Source organism: Scyliorhinus torazame, chromosome 5 (assembly GCF_047496885.1).
Source record: "Scyliorhinus torazame isolate Kashiwa2021f chromosome 5, sScyTor2.1, whole genome shotgun sequence".
NCBI classification, from domain to species: Eukaryota; Metazoa; Chordata; class Chondrichthyes; order Carcharhiniformes; family Scyliorhinidae; genus Scyliorhinus; species Scyliorhinus torazame.
Window position 1 is genome coordinate 208,450,720 of NC_092711.1, and position 13,997 is coordinate 208,464,716.

Below are 13,997 nucleotides of genomic sequence, written 5' to 3' on the forward strand. Positions count from 1 at the left end.
ACCTGCCCTACTCCACAGAGGAGGTCAGGGCCATGACCAGGGACTGCCAAGTCTGTGTGGAGTGCATGCCGCACTTCTATCGGCCAGACAAGGCCCACCTGGTGAAGGCTTCCCGCCTTTTTGAACGCTTCAGTATGGATTTCAAAGGGCCACTCCCCTCCATTGATCGTAAAGTTACTTTCTCAACGTTGTTGATGAGTACTCACGTTTTCCTTTCGCCATCCAATGCCCTGACATGACCTCTGCCACAGTCATCAAGGCCTGCGCTTCATCTTCACACTGTTCGTTTTCCCCACTTATATTCATAACGATCGGGGATCCTCATTCATGTGAGATGAGCTGCGTCAGTACCTGCTCAGTAAGGGCATCGCCTCGAGCAGGACTACCAGCTACAACCCCAGGGGAAACGGGCAGGTGGAGAGGGAGAATGCTATGGTCTGGAAGGCCGTCCTTCTGGCCCTACGGTCTAGAAGTCTCCCAGTCACCTGCTGGCAGGAGGTCCTCCCTGACGCGCTCCACTCCATCCGGTCACTGTTGTGTACTGCCACTAACGAGACCCCTCACGACCGTCTTTCCAAGACGTCGATCTCCGGGGTCTCGCTTCATACCTGGCTCATGACTCCTGGGCCGGTACTCCTCCGGAAGCACGTGAGGAGCCAGAAGGCCGACCCCTTGGTCAAGAGGGTTCACCTCCTCCATGCGAACCCTCAGAACGCATTTGTGACACACCGCGACGGCGGCAGGACACAGTCTCCCTCAGGGACCTGGCCCCCGCAGGTATCCCTGCGTCCACCATCACCACACCGCTTCCTTCTACCTCCCCATCTACCCCATCAACTCATCCGGGGTCCATTAGCACCACCCCTGCGCCATCACCCTGTCCGGGACCCTGTTGTGAGGACGACGTGCTCCCGGAGTCAAAGGTCTCGACGCCAGCGCCTACACTGCGACGTTCACAGCGGACAATACGCCCTCCTGTGAGACTGAACCTTTGAGTCCACTTCACCCCCGCCGGACTTTTTTTTTAACAGGGGGTGAATGTGGTGAGCCATGTATTGCTGTTGTATATATTATTGTATTTACTCACTGTTACTGTTGTTGTCTGAGAAGGTATATTACCCATCGATCCGGGATAGCCTCTCAGAGCGGGGGGAGCTACTGGTGGGCACATTCTAGCTGATTAAAACCACAGTTCTTGTTAACTACCGTTTCAACTGGATTGATTGGTATTAATCTGAACCTTACTTTCAGCAGTTCAAAGATCCTCTCAACCACTGCCTTTGTGGAGATGTAACTCTGATTGTATCTCTGTTTCCCCTCTGTCTTTAGGTGTCTGGGTGACGTCATGAACCACCTTTTCAAGGGATCAACTTTGCCACCCAGAAACCAACCATCCAGCCGAGCTGGAACCATGAACGGCCTTGGTACCTGGGAGTGTTGCAACATCATGCGAGCTGTCAGGGTACCTAACACAGACTTACAGAATCTATGTCTTGTGGTCGCACCCTATCAGTACGTTCATGGAGTGGTACCTCTTTCAGCTCACAAAGGCACCCAGCTGACCCACTGGCACCTTGATGGCACTGGATGTGGAGCAAACCAGCAATAATTGCAAAGTCTCTGGCTCATTTAGCCTGCTCTGTCGGGCAATGAATGAATGTCAGGACCTGTCCGTAGAGAGTGTCAGTAGCCAGCTTGACACAACTGTGGTCAGCTGAATTTGATACTCCACACAGATCCCCCTGAAGGCAGAAGGGCAGGTTAATCGGGTGGTGAAAAAGGCATATGGGGCACTTGCCTTCATAATTTGATGTGGAGATGCCGGCGTTGGACTGGGGTGAGCACAGTAAGAAGTCTTACAACACCAGGTTAAAGTCCAACAGGTTTGTTTCAAATCACTAGCTTTCGGAGCATTGCTCCTTCCTCAGGTGAATCTGAGAGGTGATTCACCAGGATGTTGCCTGGGATGGAACATTTAAGTTATGAAGAGAGATTGGATAGGCTTGGGTTGGTTTCGCTGGAGCAGAGAAGATTGGGAGGCGACCTGATCAAGGTGTACACGATTATGAGGGGCATGGACAGGATGGATAGGGAGCAGCTGATCCCCTTGGATGAATGGTCAGTTATGAGGGGACACAAGTTCAAGGTGAAAGGCAGGAAGCTTAGGGGAGATTTGAGGAAAAACGTTTTTACTCAGAGGGTGGTGATGGTCTGGACTGAAATGCCTGGGAGGGTGGTAGAGGCGATTGCCTCACATCCTTTCCAAAATACCTGGAAGAGCACTTGGTACATCATAGCATTCAAGGCTATGGGCCAAGTGCTGGCAAATGGGATCAGGTAGGCAGGTCAGGGGCGGGATTCTCCCGAATCCACCAATGGCCTGACGGTGGCGTACAAAAATGGCACAAACCACTCCGGCGTCGGGCCAACCAGAAGTTGCGGAATCCTCCGTACTTCCGGGGGCTAGGCTGGCGGCGGAGGGGTTGGCGCTGCGCCAAACGGCGCCGAAGGGCCGGCGTGGTTCCGCGCATGAGCAGGGGGGTGTCTTCTCCGTGCCGACCATGGGTGGCCCTCCCCGGGGCCGGATCCCCCCGCGCACCCCCCGAGGACCCCACCAGCCAGCCTACCAGCCAGGTCCCGCCGAGTGGGACCATGTCCATTTCACGCCGGTGGGACTGGCCAGAAACCGACGGCCGCTCGGCTCATCGGAGCACGGAGAATTGCCGGGGGAGGCGCTGCCAAAGGCCCCGGAGCGGCGTGGCGTGATCCCCGCCCCCGCCTGAGAACCGGCGGCGGAGATAGTTAAAATTGAGTCCGGCGGGGGTGTTGGAGAACTATATACAACCAATTTTTTTTTTTTACATTTACATTTACAATCTTTGACAGAGAGAAAAAAATGTCTTTTGTAGTCCAGTGGACCAGTTAGAGGTTTAACCGGTCCGGGGCCTTGATGTACCGCTGGGAGCGACGTAGTGGTAGCGGAGATGCCGTTGTTGGTCTGATGTCCGGGAATGTACCAAAATCCTCTTCATCCTCAGGCGTAGGCAGGGGGAGGACGGATGGTCCCGGGGGGGTTGCTGCTGTGAGTGCCGGGGTAGGGTAGGTTGGTGCCGGGCCGGGGTGTGTGTGTGCGTGGAAACTGCTGGAGCCAGGTCCTTGAGGGAGACAGTATCCTGGCGGCCGTCGGGGTACGCCACGTAGGCATACTGGGGGTTTGCGTGGAGCAATTGCACCCTTTCCACCAATGGGTCCGCCTTGTGGAGTCGGAATGCCTACGGAGCAGAATGGGTCCTGGAGCTGCGAACCAAGTCGGGAGCGACACCCCGGATGTGGACTTCCTGGGGAAGGCAAAAAGATGTTCATGGGGTGTGTTGTTGGTGGTGGTGCACAGTAGTGACCGAATGGAGTGTAGTGCATCAGGGAGGACCTCCTGCAAGCGGGAGGCCGGGAGGTTTCTGGACCATAGGGCCAGTTGGACGGCCCTTCCATACCGTCCAGTTCTCCCTCTCTACCTGTCCGTTTCCCCGGGGGTTGTAGCTTGTCGTTCTGCTGGAGGCAGAGCCCTGCTGAGCAGGAACTGACGCAGCTCCACACAGATGGAGGCCAATCATCTGGAATTTGATGCCACAGTGTACCTGGAGTGGCGGAGTCTCCAGCAGCACTCGACTTTAGACATGTTGAGGTGGCTGAATCACTGCCTGTGCATTCTGGCAGCAGGATAGTGGCATATTCTGTGGGCCCATCCTCCTTGCTTCCCCTGCTGGTCCTGCACCCCCTTTGCATGCGTCTCTGCTCCCACAGATCTGTCCCTGCAACATTGCCTGTGGAGATCTGGCCTCCTTACCATTCTGCCCCTCTCTTCCTCCTCAGAGGGGCTCCCCCAGCGGAGTACACAAGACCAATCTACTGAAATACAGCTCGCACTGCCCCCTGCACCGAAAGCTGCAGCAATGGGCAGAAATGCTCCAAGAGAATTGATAAAACCAACAAGTCCTCAGAACAAAGCAAACAAAGCAAATACTTCAGGAGAAACCACTGGATAAGATCTGATATATCAGCAGTGAAGCAGCAGCAAACTCTGATCTGAACTTCTAACAACTCTGGCAGCAATTGCTCTGGTTCCTTTTAATCCCACCCAAGTGAAAAAAAAAGGGATGGCCACACAACGCAGAATCACACGGCCAACCTAAAATCACCCTCAAACGTTCTCTTAATTCCCTTCAGTGGCTGATTAATTGTCAGCAGGTGTGTGACTCCCACGTGCCCCCGCCAACCATAACGTCGCGTGATTGGATAATGTCGCGGGACACCCACCCGGCATCTTCTCGCGATATTTCATGATCTCGCGACTCCCACGTGCCCCCGCCAACCGTAATGTTGTGTGAATGGACGATGTCACCAGGACACACTCCGGCATCTTCTCGCGATATCTCATGACCTTCCAGGTGGGGCACAAAGCCGCTACTGCCACATACTCGATTGTTTAGTTTGGAAACACCGTGAAACCCACAGAAGTGGGATAATAGTCTGAAGATATATTAGGACCTTGGCCTCTCGTTTAAGGTCACTGAATTTTCCCCAACATATTCAAAAATAACTGCTTACTTCATATTTCTACTCTAAACCTCCTTCTTAAACATCTTAGCCCATCCTGTCCACTCTCATCTCCAGCAACAGCGCACAGAGTGAATGGATGTTTTGGTCACTGCACATAGTAAAAGCTAACATGAACTGTGAAAAATAGTTTGTTTAATTTAAAAAGGGTTAAATTGTGACAAGAGCAGATCTCAGCAGTTCTGACAGAAGTCAACCTGACACTCAATGGGCAGCATGGTAGCATAGTGGTTAGCACAGTTGCTTCACAGCTCCAGGGTCCCAGGTTCAATTCCCGGCTGGGTCACTGTCTGTGTGGAGTCTACACGTTCTCCCTGTGTCTGCATGGGTTTCCTCCGGGTGCTCCGGTTTCCTCCCACAGTCCAAAGGGTTAGGTGGATTGGCCATGCTAAAATTGCCCTTAGTGTCCAAAAAATGTTAAGTGGTGGTTACTGGGTTACGGGGATAGGGTAGATAAGTGGGCTTCAGTAGGGTGCTCTTTGTAAGGACTGGTGCAGATTCGATGGGCTGAATGGCCTCCTTCTGCACTGCAAAGTCTATGATCTATGACCCAGGAAACTGAAAAATAGAACAAAAGGGGGAGAGCAGAATTCTTGGGGCTGGATTCTCCGCAATCCCGTGGCGTAATTGCGGCCGGCACGGGGACAGAGAATGCACTGTCACGCCATAATCAGGTCCGGCGCCAGTTTGGCGATTCTCCGGCCCTGAATATCGGCGTGACCACGGAGTACCTGCGCCGCTGGGGGGCCATTGCCAGAGGCCCGCCCAGCAATCCTCCGCTCCCGACCGGCCGAGTTCCCGATGGCGTGGAACTAACCACCAATTGCTGGTCGGGATGCTGGCAAGGCGGCTGCGGACTCAGTCCGCGGCCGCCCTGTTCGGGGGCAGGCAAATCAGTGACCAGGGGGGGGTCTTATAGGCGGTTGGCAATTAACTGTGCGGGGATTGAGGATCGGGCGCGCAGCCGATTGGGGGTCTCCTTTTTCAGTGTGGCTCTGTGGTCCGAATCAGACATAGAGCACGGCGCGGCCGCTGATCTCCGAACCGGAAGTGCAGGGGCTCGTATCCGCAGCTAAAGCTGTGAGATTCACTCTGGGTTACTGCTAGCCCCCTGCAGGGCATTGAATTCGTTCAACTTTTTTCTAAGAATTTCGGGAGTAAAACTCCACTGTTTTTACGCCGGCATGGGGACATTTGGGAGAATCTAGCCCATGGTTGTCCGACACTGTAATTGTTCTTGTATTATGTCCTCTGGGATAACACAGGCTGCAACTGGATGCAGCTTTAACCAAAAGATACTCCAGACCTTGAAGTTAGTTCAATCTGATTTATTGATCCAGGAGCACAGTTAGCACAGTTCTCTGTGAGTTCGATTCTCTGCTAACCTAAGTGTGGTTACTCTGTCTGACTGAACCAGACTAGCTCTTAGCCACGTGCTGGAGGTGCGATACTGTAAATACACCCTGATTCACTCTGTAGATGTTCATCTGTGGAAAGAGGCAGAGTGTGAGCTCCTCGTGCCTCTTATAGCGAGATACCACCTCTGAGTGTCCTGCCTGCTCATTGGTCATGCCCTGTTCTCTGTGTTCATTAGCTGCCTGTCTGTACATCATTATCTGAATGTCTGCATATCATGACAATTGTGTCCTTGGTATTGGAGGTAGAAAGTAGAAGAGACATCCTGTATCACTGCGGCCAGGACACCCTCCAGACACAAACTGAGAAGGTAATGGGAGCACATAGCCATGAACATCGATGTGCGAAATTAAGCCCTGAGGAATGGGATAACGTGCGACAAGAAGTTCAATGGCCTCACACAAATGGTCAAGATCAGTTTCAATATCTTCAAATGCCTTATTCTATCAGATTATTAACCTTTGACACTGTTCAATTCACTCAACACTCACATCCTCACAATCTCTATCGATCAAAACTCGTGTCTAACATTAATTTGCTCTGTATCGCCCTCAGAAACTTTGCACTGTTTGAAACCCTGTGAACAAATCTCAGGTTTCACACCATCTAGAAAATGAGTGCAACATTTCCCTTACACTTGCATAACCAAAAGCAACTGGAACTGGATAGATGGGTGCAGAAGTGTCTTCCTCATGGAAGAAACAATGTTGACCATTGGGATGCCCATTGCTGAGGATGTGATCAGTGAATGAAATCATCACAAATGATGATCTCCTCACACAATATCCTCCTCCTCACATCCCACAGCTCTCATCCAATGCTGATTTATAAGTTGCAGATGGTGTAACCATGCACCTTTGAATTTTCTTCTCCCTTTCCACTGATGTAGAGCAGAATGTTCCGGTTTTCTGTTTTCCCAATCGGAAACCCTGTTTTCCACCTACCTGAGCTGTGGTTCATCAAGGAGCAAAGTAGACCACTCCACCCTCCTAAATCACCTTCCCATTGAAAATCAAACTTGTTCTGGAGGCATTAGGATCCGATGATGTTGTCTTAGAACAGGGACCCTGGAGCCCACCCCCTACCTAACCCCTCCTTCCTACCCCGGAGCCCTCAGTGATATTCAACATGCCTGGTCCTCCTAGCTCTACCACTATGTCTCGGCGTATCCCCAGGATGCACATCGGAGGTGGAGGCAGCCAGCTGCTTACCTCGCCCTGTGGCCTTCAATATCCTGGCGAGCATCCTCTGAGGGCTCAAGGGCCGGAAGACCCCCGCTCACTTTTCGAGGGCGTGCACAGCCATGCTGCCCTATGTGCTGACCCCGAGACGCGGCCTCATCAGAGGATGGAACACGGGGGTGTTGGTGGCCACCGTCGCCGCCCCATGGGACGGGCCCTGTTTGTGCCCATAGAGCCCTGGGATTCAACTTGGGAGGGAGGGGCAGCTTGTTCGAGCCCCAGCTGCCCCTGCATCATCTGGCTCTGCCAGCCCTGGTGGTTCCCCATCGCCTGCACCATCGAGTCGACACCCTCGGCTATGCTCCTCAGTGACTGGGACACATCCCCCAGTGACTGGAACATGCTCTGCAGTGCCTCAGCCATGCCCACCTGTTACTTACCCTGACCACCCTGGGGTCTCCGGTGGCCCAGGAAACCCCGTGGGTGCTGTTCCGCCTGGTTCAGGTTTGTGTAGACCAGCACTGATCGGCGCTGGTCAGTGAATCGAGGGAGGCTAGTTGTAAGGAGACGTACGACCTACTTCCGTGAGCGCCATTCGGTAACCATCATTTGTGACAGGTTTCTGGCTTTGCAGAGCTTCGGAGAATCCTGGGAGGCTGGAGCCTGTAGGGAGGCTCGCTGAAGGCCTTTCCCCAGATTCGCCGGCCGCGTTCCGCTCAAACGAGAACTCAACGCGGCCCAAGATTCGCGCCCTCAGTTTCTCTGCCCAGACATATTTTGATAATAATTAGCCTTTTAATTTTTTCAGTAAAATGAATAATCTCACACTTCTTCACATTAAACTCCATATGCCAAATTTTGGCCCATTCTCCTAGCCTTTTTATATCCTTTTGCGAACTCTTTGGGCTCAATCCTCCGGCCTTGTTACGCTCTCGATCAAATGGAACGAGGCCAGTGAATAGCGGGAGATGCCAAAAACAAGATCCGCGCCACGCGCCAAACAGTTTGCGATGCAACAAACCCCCTCACCGATTGTCACCACTTAAGCTCTTTTTCCATATAATAAACAAGAGCCACCATTATCCAATTGCCTCCTGCCATTCAGCGGACTCCCCAGCAAGTGTTCACGCTAGCGCCGATTAGTACTCCAGTTTTAAAACATGGACCAGGTGGAATGGCACCCTGGGTGGTTGGGAGGGGGTTCCAGGTCATCGGAGGCCCCTGGGTGGTCAGGGTAAGTGCTGGTTGGCTCCTGGCCCTCCCCCTGGAACGTGGGCACATTGGTACTGCCACCCTGGCAATGCCAAGTGCCAAGATGGCACTGCCAAGTCGGAAGACACACTTTCCAGATGCCAGGGTGGCAGTACCAGGTTCCCTAGTGTCAGGGTGGCACTACCAAGGGTCAGGGTGCGAGGGGGCCATGCCCATGAAATGAGGGTGGAGGGGGGGCATTGAAGGGTGGAGGAGTGCAGGGCAGGGAGATTGGGGGGGTGATGGGTGGGTGCCCTGGAAGGGAGGGGGTGCTGTAAAGAGGCTTGGGGAAGCCTGAAGAGAGAGGACCAGGGACCCCATAGCGGGGTGTCCTCACTTGTTTGGGGGATGGTGAGATTACACATGGCTGGGGGGTGTAACTCACTTAGAGATCGGGGCATCCTTTCAAAATGGCGGCCCGATCTCTAAGTTCAGCTCCCCAGTGCTAAACAGAATTTTAAAGATGAGATCTTCAGGAAATATTTCCAAGTGCTGTAGCGAGCGGGAATTGCCGTTTCTCGGCACTCGGCGAGGCCAGCAACACTACTGAACGTTAACCGGTCCGCTTAACGAGGCCTCCGGGCTTCCCACCCGAATGCCGGCTCGCCAGCTGATTCGCCGTGACTGCGCTCGCCAGCCCCCCGCTAACAGGTTCGAGCAGCACTTAGGCTGCACCTGATCAGCCAACCCCAGCCAGCTCCCATCAATGGAGCAGAGGAGCCTAAAAATTGAGAGATGCTGACCTGGGGCGGCTCCTGGACATGGTGGAGACCAGGAGGGCTGTTGTGTTCCCCCAAGGGTCCCGCAGGGTGCACCACAAGGCAGCCAGTGCAGCCTGGGACAAGGTGGCGGCAGCAGTCAGCTCGGAATGTGTGACCAGGAGGACTGGCCTCCGGTATTGGGGGAAGGTCAACGACCTTCACAGGGCAGCCAGAGTGAGTAGAGACCAACGATCCATCCCTCAACCCCCCAAGGGAGCATCGCCCCAAGTGACCCACAACTCTCCCTCCATCCCCCTCCTCCTTTTTCACTCCCGCCACCCACCCCTCCAACCCTCCCTCTATTCCAACCCTCCCTTCACCACCCCCCTCCCCACAACTGTGAACCACGCTAACGATGCCCTCTCTGTGTCCCCACAGGAAAACCTCTCCCATAATCGGCGGGAGAGGGCCCAGACTGGCGGCGGGGTGCCGGACCTGAGAATCCTCACCTTCTTCGAAAAGCATGCCTTGGAGGTGTCCAGTGTGGCCGAGGTCAGGGCGGACACCCTGGTGGAGGCTGGCGACGCCGCAGGGGCGAGGGACCACCAGGCTCCACCCGGAGGACCTGTCAAACGTGACTAGTGATTGTCTTACTGACCACCCCATGTCAGTGGTCAGATTTCTGGGGCACAATCTGGTGAGCACCACACTGCTGCTGATGTACATCTGGTGGAGGCAGGAACCCCCAGGCGAGACAGCAATCTAAGATTTACTGGATCCCTGGACCCAGCTGGGTCCCAGCCTGATGCTCCGCCCATGGCACAGACTTTCCTGGAGCTGATGGAGACGTTAGGAAGCAGCCGGGACTTTCAAAGGGAGATGACAGCATCAGTCCAGAGTCCCACAGGCTACGGCCGCAGGAGATGGCGCCGAGGCCAACACTGCCAGGGTGGTGACAGCAGTAGAGAGCTTGGTGCACGACGTCGGCACCATGACTGAAAGTGTCTAAGGCATTGCGCAGTCAGTGATGGCCATGGCTGAGGGTCTCAGCAGTATGTCTGCCACACTGAGGATGTCACCCAGTTCCAGGCCAACCTTGATGGGATTCTGCGGGACATGTCCCGTTCTCAGATGGGAATGGCTGAGGCACTGCGGAGCTTGTCCCAGTCGCAAGTGGGCATTTCTGAGGCACTGCAGAGCATGACCCGGTCACTAGGGGATGTGTCCCAGTCACCGAGGGGCACCCCAGCACAGTGTCCAGGCATCAAGGGTTGATTGGAATGCTAAGCAATGACTCCCACATGTACATGGTCCGCCTACCTACAGGAACCCGCTTGGCATGTGGCAAGTGCTCACTTAACCACAATTGGCACTTCTCTAATAGCAATAGCTTTCAGCCGCCCAGCCAGAGGCCCCAGCAGTCGGTGTGCATTACGACTGATCGGTGGGACAGACGGGCAGGGACAGGGGTTGCTCCTGGCATAGTCCTGGGATCCAAGGGTTGGCATGGTGGTGCCGCGAGTGTTTGGAACCCCCCCGCAGCGCCTCCCCCCCCACCCTCCCATGACGGCCCACCCCAGCCGAGGGTCCCCAACCCCCCGCCGGGCACTGCGGAGGCAAAGCCAGCACTCCCGGTCCCTTTTCCTGTGCGCAAAGATTGCTACTCTCCTCTTTGGCTTGCCACGGAAGCCCTTCCGTCAGGTCAAACATGAGGACCAATCGGCGCCAGTGTGAGCACTTGCTGGGGAGACCGGTGAATGACAGGAGGCCGTTGGATGACGGGTGGTTCTCGTTAATTGAATGGAAATGGGGCTTAAGTGATGATAATTGGTTTCTCGCCACGCTACGGCGAGATTCCGAATTCGCCTACTGGAGTGGGCCGGTTTCATCGCAGACTGTTTGACATCTGACGTGGTTCCCATTTTTGGCCTCTCAATATTCCCCGTCCTCGTTACGCTTGAGGGCGAGTGGAAGATCGCGCCCTAAGTGTGCGCTAAACCGGTGAGAAACTCCCCACGGCCTAGAAAAGTGAATAAGTGGCATTGGATAGCGGTGGGGAACACGCCGGCAGAGCCGGCAGGAAACTCCCTGAAAAACCCACCACAAATTAACTCAGAAATCATTTAGGAGAATCACACCATTTATCTCCTCTTCACTGCCTGCTTTCCCACCTATTTTACTATTAGCTGCCAATTTTGATATGTTACAGTCTGTCCCTGCTTCCAGATCATTTATGTAGATTGTATACAGTTGAGGTCCGAGGACTGACCCCTGTGGCACCCCGCTAGTTAAAGTTCACCAGCCAGTGAAGGACCCATTTATCCTGACGCTTTGCTTTCTGTCGGTCATTCAATCCTCAATCCAAATGGGCTTGTGACGAAGAATATTTTTACACAATAAACAGCAGTGACCTGGAACTTACTGCACACAAAGATGCTGCAAGGAGAGACAATCAATGTTTCCAAAATAAAATTGTACCGGCTTTGAGGAAAATAACCCTTGAACAGTTGCAGCGGGAGAGCTAGGGAATGGTAATGAAAGGATTGCTCGACACAGAGCTAGCATGTACTTAATAGCTGAATGGCCTCCTTTTGTGCCATTTGTTAGACTGGATGTCGAACAGAAAGTACAGTTTTGGCCCACTATAGAAACACTGGGCTGGGTTCTCCGATCCCCGACCCCGAAATCGTGTTCGAAATGAAAAAATGAATGAAAATCGCTTATTGTCACAAGTAGGCTTCAAATGAGTTACTGTGAAAAGCCCCTAGTCGCCACATTCCGGTGCCTGTCCGGGGAGGCTGATACGGGAATTGAACCGCGCTGCTGGCCTGCCTTGGTCTGCTTTAAAAGCCAGCTATTTAGCCTAGTGCGCTAAACCAGCCCCAGTTCGGCGACGTGGCGGAGAATTCCCGATGACACCAAAATTTGGCTGAGGCCCGCCCTGCGATGCTCAATCCCCGACTGGCCGGGTTCCGGACGGCGTGGGTCTTTCATGGTCTCACCCGTCGGGAACTCAGCGTGGCGGCTGCGGACTCAGTCCAGTGCCGTCAGAGTCGGGGGAAGGCTGATCCACGGGCAGGGGGGGACATATTCGGGGCTGGGGGCACTGTGGTGGGGCGGTCCGGTCTGCGCCAGCCCGCCGAAGGGGGGAATATTTCACGGGCCGGGTCCGCGAGCGACATCCGCCATGAAGCACGGCGCAGCCACTGTCGTGCGCACGTGCGGCCACGGACCCGGTAATTCTCCAGGCCGTATCGGAGCTCTATGCTGCCTGGCTTCTAGCTCCCCCCGGAACAGGGAATCGGTGGCCCTTTTGCGCCAGTTTTCCTGCCGTTAAACGCCACTGTTTTTACGCCGGTGTGTGGACTTAGTCTCCAGAACTGAGAATCCAGCTCACTGTGTTGTTCTCCATTTAACAGCAATCAGCTGGTAGTTTGGAAACACCCTGAACCCAACAGAGAGACTCTGCAATTCACAACATCCAAAATCCCCAAATTATCAGCATCTCTCAGTGTTCTACATGAGTTTATTGTCGCATTTTGATAAAAGTGCTCACCGTGTCCTCTGGAGGGTGTGTTTGATGGTCACTCTGTGAGAACTCAGATAAAGTCAATTCTTCCTGATCCATTTTTGAAAAATAATGAATAATTCTTCCACCTGCTTGCTGATTGGATATAGATCCTGAGGAGAACGCTTCTGTCCAAAAAGGTTCAAACTTTGTCCTCTGGTTGAAGATGATTCAGATTCTCTTCAGGTAATGACAGTCCCGCAGTCTGAAGTCAGTCCCTGTTTAACAGGGGCAAAGTTCTGCCTTCTCATGCTCGGATGATATCCAAGGTTACTGAGTATTTCCGTTGTAATTTGGCTAATATTTAGACTAAACGTTCCAATTTTGGGATTTTTGCATTAGTTTCATAACATTCAGTACCAAATGCAGTTATTTATATCTACACATTTGGACACAGCAGCAGGTTTAAAGGAGGCAGCACCAAGTAAATCCACACTCAGCAAAAGAAGCTCAGCAAAACAGAACTTTATAAGTGTTTGAATAAATATAATACATTCTGTTCTAATACCCGAAAACTAATGATGACCCATTCCAGGTACTTGAGTTAATTTTACAAAGATGTAATATTCAGGTGTGTCCAAGAGTTCAATTCATTTGCGATGGCACCAGCCAGAGGCTTTGCTCACCTTGCAGAATTCCCAAAAGTGCAAAGGGTTAACAATTTATTTTTATTCATTTCCAGGATGTGGTGAATTTATTAACCAACCCCAATCACCCTTCAGGAGCTGCTGATGAGCTGCCTTCTTGAACCGCTGCAATCCCTGAGGTGTAGGTGCACCCACAGTGCTGTTCCCGGAGTTTGACCCAGCGACAGTGAAGGAACTGCAAAATTAACGAGCTGGTCATTGACTTCAGGAAGCGAAGTGTAGTACATACCCCTGTCTGCACCAATGGTGCCGAGGTGGAGATAGTTGCAGCTTCAAATTCCAAGCTGTAGACATCACCAAAAATCTGTCCTGGTCCACCCAAGTCGACGCTACGACTAAGAAAGCACAACTGTGCCTATACTTCCACAGGAAACTAAGTAAATTCAGCATGTCCACATTAACACTTAACAATTTTTACAGATGCACCATAGAAAGCATCCAATCTGGCTGCATCACAGTCTGCTGTGGCAACTGTTCGGCCCAGGACGTAAGAAACTGCAGAGATTCGTGAACACAGCCCAGTCCATCAGGCACACCCACCTCCCATCCATTGACTCAGTCTGCACCTCCCGCCGCCTTGGGAAAGCGGGCAGCATAATCAAAGACCCCTCCCACCTGG

At 53.2% G+C, this 13,997-nt stretch overlaps 1 protein-coding gene across 1 annotated transcript in view; it reads right to left on the reverse strand.

Moving 5' to 3' along the window:
* LOC140420915 (sodium- and chloride-dependent neutral and basic amino acid transporter B(0+)-like) overlaps positions 1-12,899 on the reverse strand; it is a 277,105-nt gene extending 264,206 nt beyond the window's left edge. Inside the window, exon 1 of the mRNA XM_072505063.1 lies at positions 12,720-12,899. Coding sequence (XP_072361164.1) covers positions 12,720-12,791 — 72 coding nt within the window. The 5' untranslated portion in view covers positions 12,792-12,899. The remainder of the gene's footprint in view (positions 1-12,719) is intronic.
* Between the last annotated feature and the right edge of the window lie 1,098 nt (positions 12,900-13,997).